General features: G+C 38.4%; 1 protein-coding gene across 1 annotated transcript; it reads right to left on the reverse strand.

The window, feature by feature from the left end:
* Positions 1 to 950: 950 nt before the first annotated feature.
* Positions 951 to 2414, reverse strand: LOC112173033 (uncharacterized protein At2g39795, mitochondrial). Its single transcript, XM_024310578.2, has 3 exons — positions 2115 to 2414; positions 1593 to 1921; positions 951 to 1418 (listed from the first exon to the last, which is right to left on the reverse strand). The coding sequence occupies exons 1-3, from the start codon at positions 2331 to 2333 to the stop codon at positions 1259 to 1261; spliced, it is 708 nt and encodes a 235-aa protein (XP_024166346.1). The 5' UTR covers positions 2334 to 2414; the 3' UTR covers positions 951 to 1258.
* Positions 2415 to 6436: the final 4022 nt, after the last annotated feature.

Here is a 6436-nt window from a genome sequence, read left to right on the forward strand (position 1 = left end):
TCATAGTTTGTTCCAATCTTTCATGCTTTTTTTTTTTGTTGACAAAGTAACCTTCATGCATTTTATTATAAACTTCAAACAAAGCTTCCACTCATTTGCCTTAAAAAAAATGCTTCCACTCACAAAGATGGAATATGCAAACTGTCAACTTGACACTAAAAACAAGCGCAAGATAATGAGTCATAAGTACTTAATCGAGTTGTGAATGTAGTTGATTGACAAAGTTTTTTGTCCTCTAGTGCAAATATAAAAAAAATGCTTTTCCTATAATTTTATGTAAACTATATTCGAAGTATATAGCTGGTATCTTTGTCCTCTTTTGAGGAGCGTGTACTGTGTCACTTTCCTCAACTGATATGAAAATCTAGGAAAGATTTAGTTACAGATTTATGAGAGTTGAGTCTAGTCTGCTATGCGTCACATTTTATCATAAAGCTTTAAAATTCTTTCTAAGTCACTAATAAACCTGCCGCTACCAATAAACAACGTTTTCGCCAATTTGCCCCAAAAACATGTCATCAGTCATCTTCACATGTGCCTGCAATTGTGCATTGTATGTGCCCTCAGTCCTCATCTGCAATTCTGTCATTTTAGTATTCGTTAATTAATGCGTAGTGTGCAGAAACCTCCAACAAATTTGTTTCTTTCTGCATTTTCTTCATACTTAATAATTTACTCGAGGGTTGTCTAAATGATCTGAGGCACCTTGAAAACAAGATAGAGCTCGGAGTCGACAGATGCCCAAATATCAGCAGGAAAGTAGAAAAAGGAAAACATGGGTGACAAGGACTAATGGAAGTAACCTAATAGAAAATAGGTCCGAGGAAAGAAACCCGTGGCAGTGGCAATTCCACAGAGTGTTTGAATGAATACAAGTTCATAATGCAAAGCAAGACTTTAACAGGTTAGCAAATGGCTGGATATCAGCATTCAGTGAACAATGTAAACAAAGACAGACATGATCTGTGCACCATCAAAAATGCCAATGTCCCATCACTTTGCTTGCAGTAAATCCATACAATCAAAAACAGTTTCGAGACACAACTAGGCAGAGTTGCTGGCCAATAATATTCAGTTTCCGGGAGATACATGCTTTACATAACTCGAGACTTTCAAGTAATGCTTTCAAATAAAGCATATACAGTCAGCTACTCAATCTTATGCAGAACCTAATTCCGCATCAATGCCATGTTTCTAAACGAAGGAGTACAATTAACTACCGATCAAGTGTAACTTGAGGTCTTAGAAATGTACCATTCTATTTCTCCACAGCCAACTTGAGATTCCCCAACCATCGGATAAGTTCTATTCTATCCTTGTTCATCATATACTGATGCAAGAACAAAGAAAGCTCATCATTTACTCCCCTTGCATCTAAATAACCACGAAGCTTCTGTTGAATCTCCTCATTCACATCCCTGTTCGAAAGCAAAAACAAAACAGTGTCACCACCAAACAACCGACATTCTTTTGCTTCATATAGTTGCTAGCAACATCTAAAGCATGGCTATTCAATCCAACAGTGATAAACTTTGCCGCATAAAGATCATCATCCAACATTGTAAAACAGAAATTAGATATGGAGATGATACCTGAAATCGGGTCCCAAATAAGGCTTCGCCGGCATTCTACCACGGTGAAGAACATAAACTTTCTGAACCTCCAAACGGTCCGGCCAGGCCGAGCACAGGAACTCGAGATCATTGGAGGCGTCACCCTTGGAAATATCAACAAGCACACTAATGTGAAGACGCAAATCTTCCCCAGAGCCGTCATCTCCAGTCTTGGGAACAGATTCATACCCATCAAACATAGTAACTTCAATCTTAATCTCTTCAGTATCTCCAAATTTGCGTCTCATTGTAATCCACTGCTCCCCGGGCCGATCTTCCACCGCAAAAGAATCGAACTTTGCAGGAGGCTAATACATTATTATTCCCCATGACAAAAATTAGAATCTCTAGATTACAATATCAAAGATAACTACAATTGCTCAAGTAAATAAAAATGTTTGGTTTCTGGTGTCACTTCATTTTCTTGGAAATGAAAGAGAGCTTACTTTAGGGTTTAGGGTTTAGTTGAAATTAGAAGGAAGAGAGAGTGAGGAGACCAACCTGATGAGGAGGAGCAGACTCTGACTGGTACTCGATCTCAGTGCGCAGGATTCTAAGGATGTTGGCAGTCAAGGGCGATGTGGAGAGTGCCTCAGAAGCGTAAGGTCTGTTGTGCATTTGCAGCAGAGGAGGATTTGGCTGGCCATTAATTAGGGTTTTGGGTGAACAAGAAGAACAATTCCGAAGCGTAGTTTGAGCAATTCGGATTAAACGAGCCATTCAGAGTGTTTAGGGTTTAAGGATTTGGGGGTTTATTAATCATACAGAAGCTATTATGCTCTCCCTCCTATTCTTCTGTAGTGTAACAGTTAAAAGGCCTATTTGAAGAGTTATTGGGCTGAGAAGCCTTAAGCTTCTCAGGCCCAAGTTGAATGATTAGGTTCTCTATCGAGGGGTTGAAATTATTAGGTCTCTATCTCTATCTCTATCTTAGGCTAGAATTGATGCCACAAACTTGGTCAAAATTGCACACATGGATGCATGCCCTTCACTAATCCCTCATAAACCATTTCTGTGCTTCAATCGCAGTCACAATCACCAATTAATTCAACCATTGCTAATCTGACCCAAGCATTCAAAATTCTAGATAATTTTTTTGTTTTCCACAAAAGAAAACAAACATCGATTATCTAGATGTAGTTGGAAGTGGGAACCCCAGAGTGGGTGGTGATTCCTGAAAGCCCGACATGTAGATGTAGTTGCTGTGGTAATAGTTACTCGAGGTCGAGGCCACCATGAACGTGGGCATTCAATTGATTTTAGTATCCTTTGAATTATACTCATGATTCATGAACATGTTGGAGATGATAGCTACACTACAACATGCATTGATCTATGAAAAAGAAAAAAAGGAAGAAGCAAGAATTTATGAAGATTGTGGGCCGGGTTTTAATCGTACATATTATGAATCTAATAATGAAAGGGGAAAAAAAAAATTAGTATGGTTTTGATTCGATTCTACCCAACTTCTTCGTACATTGATTATTTAGCCAACAGAAAAATGACAATTGGATTTAATACAAATGACAAAATAGAAAGTCCAAATAGATATAGGTTTAGCCCTTCCTTTGTCTGAAAAAATAAATGTGTTTAACCTTGATTAGTCCAATTGATTAGTCAATTTGGCCGGAGTTCTAGCTAGTTGAAGTCGAACAATGTGGGGCACGGAGTTCGTAGATAGATGTTCCATTTTCGTTGTACTTTTGAGTATCCAAAATTGTTATTTTTTTGTCATATAGTTATTTCCACGTTAGAGCCAAGTGTGAATTTTATTTTATTATCATACTTATTTAACAAAAAAAAAATGATCCTTGTCATAATCGACTGTCCAATGTTCAAAACGTTTGGATACACACTAGATTAAGGGACCTTTGAATTAAGATGTTGACGTGACATCTTTTTTATCACTTGTGACTTGTATTTAGCATATGACCTTGGGAAGATACGTCATACACTCAAAAGATTTTAGTATACGTAATTGTATTTAAATGGTTGGAGAGAGAGAGAGTGAGAGATATTATTTTAAAAATATAACATCTTATTAGATTTTTTTAGTGTATATTTTATGACATTTTCATTGCTAGTTGTTTTGTTATTGATGATGTATGGTTAGATGAGACTCCTGCTATTATTCAGGACGTTCTCTACGAATATGTGTCATTGTTCTTATGTAGCTCGGGGTTCAGGTTTTATGTCCCCCCCGATGCAAAATTTTTCTACTATTAATATAATAAATGGAACCGGGCGTGGGGCTGAGCCTCTCAGATAGGCTGAGTTCCAAACCCCTATTAAAAAAAAAAATATATATATATATATATATATATACATAATAGGGTCATTGACCAAAAGCCCCAAAATGAGCTAAAGTTATCCCAACAAGAGATTTTTATTCTCATTAACTCAATTTAAAATGAAATAACTATTATGCCATCAATCTAATTAATGAATTACATGCCATGCCACTCTCTCTCATCCCTATCTTTCTCTCCTCTTTCTCTCTCTCCATATCGACACCGGCTGCCTGTTGCATCTCCTCCCTTTGCCTGAATCTACGTCGCCACCTTCTCCAGCGAGCTGCTTCAGAGCTCCAAAGACAGAGATGGGCTCGGATTGCAGATCATTATCGATGCAATCTCTCTCGCAGAGCCACCTTCTCCTCCGACGAGGATTTCCCGATAACCACGACTTCTTCGTCGAATTCGCCCTCATTCTCCGGCCACACTATCCGATCGAGGTCTGAATTTTGCAGAAACTGTTTTGTTGAAGCTTTACAAAATGAAACCGTGGAAGGGTTACTATCACTCCGACCCAGGCCCAACTCAAATCCATAGTCGCCAAGAAGAAGCTGACCGCCCCCTTCGACTTCAAACGCTTCCTGGAGTTGATGGGGATGCACATGAAGCGTCACCCTTCAATCACCAGCTCCGCAACACCTTCAAGGTCCTCGACAAGGACGCCACCTACTTCGTCTCCGTCTCGGAGCTCCGGCACATCCTCACCAGCATCGGCGAGAAATTGGAGGTCTTCCCTAAGAACTTTGGGGCCGGCGTTGTTGTTGGTGGCGCCAGTAGAAATGCGCTGGCGTAGTTGTTGGATGGCTTCTTGGGTGCCCAAATTTATTTATTTATTTATTTTTTCAAGTAATAGGGTTGAAGGAAAGGGAGGAAAAAATAATTGAATGTCTATTGGGGGGCAATAGACATTTTGAATTGATACAATCTCTTTATTTTTTTTCTTTAATCAAAGTTTTATTTGTCTAATTTTAGGAAAATTAGTTCTCATTTCGGTAATTGAAACGTCTATTGGGGAGGCAATAGACGTATATTGCCCTTCTATTGGGGGGGGGGGGGCAATAGACGTCTATTATCCCTCTATTGGGGGCAATAGAAGTTTTCGGAAAAATCCGGTGGGCGGCGATCGGTAACCCGAATCTGGTGGCCGATGACTGGATTCCGGCGGCCGGTGAAGTGTCTTATGGTTTCTCTCTTTTCCATTTTCTCTCTCTCTCTCTCTCTCTCTAAATAACAAAGGGGTGAGGGGTAAAATTATATTAAAAAAAAAATCTTAATGGGGTATTAGGGAAGACTTCCTTAGAGTGTTTTGGGTAAAAGAGAATTAAAAAAACTTAATGGGGTTAGTGGAAAAAAAATCCTTAGAAATGGGGTAAATGGACAAAAACCCATAAATATACTACTATATACTAGGGCTGGGATCGGTCCCATTTTGGCAGTTTTTCATTGGAACCGAGACCGATTAGTATATTTTCGGTTCGGGTTTGCATTTTTTCATCTTAGGAACCGAGATGGGACAGAACCGATCACATACGGTTCGGTTCTCGGTTTTTTCAGTTCCTGTTTCAAAACTGACCTGTTTAACAAAAGTGACAGAAATTCTGCAAAATTACAATATGCAAAGTCATAAATATATGCCATTATGCCATTACAACGTTCCAAACTATCCAACTTGCAAATGCAAAGTAGAAACTACAAACTGGAAGTCTGAAACAAAACAAATAATGCAGAAACAATTGAAACTTTGAAAGTTTCAAACAACTAAACATTATGACTGAAAGTATGAAACAGAACAAGAAAGTCTAAAATTCTAAAGTCTGCAATATTCCAAGTTTTCAATAGAATCACAATGAGCAGTTTGACACACTCCACAATAGGTTAAACATTTTAAAGCAATAAGCATCTGCACAACTCCATTAGGAATGGCTGCAATGCAGACTCCTCCCAGCTTCCTCATTACACCATTCCACCAATCCAAGAATCAAACGAGCAATCACCAAGGCGAATAGGCATACAATGATACAAGCAATTTTGCATTATTCAAAAATTAAGATTATGACATATTGTTCAATTCTAAACCTGCCATTCACTGAACTGCCATTAACTAAATGAAAACAGAAAACTGAGAAAACAATTGAAGCCTGCAAAAATTAAAAATCTGCAAACTGCAAACTTCATACCTTGACAAAGCAAATCTACATCATTTTTTAAGTTTCTTCTTCTTGGTTGTAGGGGCTGAAACTGAAGCCTCACTACTTTTGGTTTTTGTTGTTTTCACACTTGGTGCTTCTGCAGATCCACCAACATTGTTAGCCTTGTCTCTGTCCTCCTTTTCATGTTCTGCAAAAAAAGAACAAATCAGTATGGTTCAGGGGAATTTTAACAGAGAAAAAATAAATAAAAATTTAAGTCTTTAAGCACGGAAAGTCAGAAACACATACCAGCTTCAAGTTGTTCATATGTGTCCATTTCCTCTACACTTGGTACATATTCCAACTCCATAATTGAATCAGACTTCAGCCAATTTTGCAG

Source organism: Rosa chinensis, chromosome 6, assembly GCF_002994745.2.
Source record: "Rosa chinensis cultivar Old Blush chromosome 6, RchiOBHm-V2, whole genome shotgun sequence".
Taxonomy (NCBI): Eukaryota; Viridiplantae; Streptophyta; class Magnoliopsida; order Rosales; family Rosaceae; genus Rosa; species Rosa chinensis.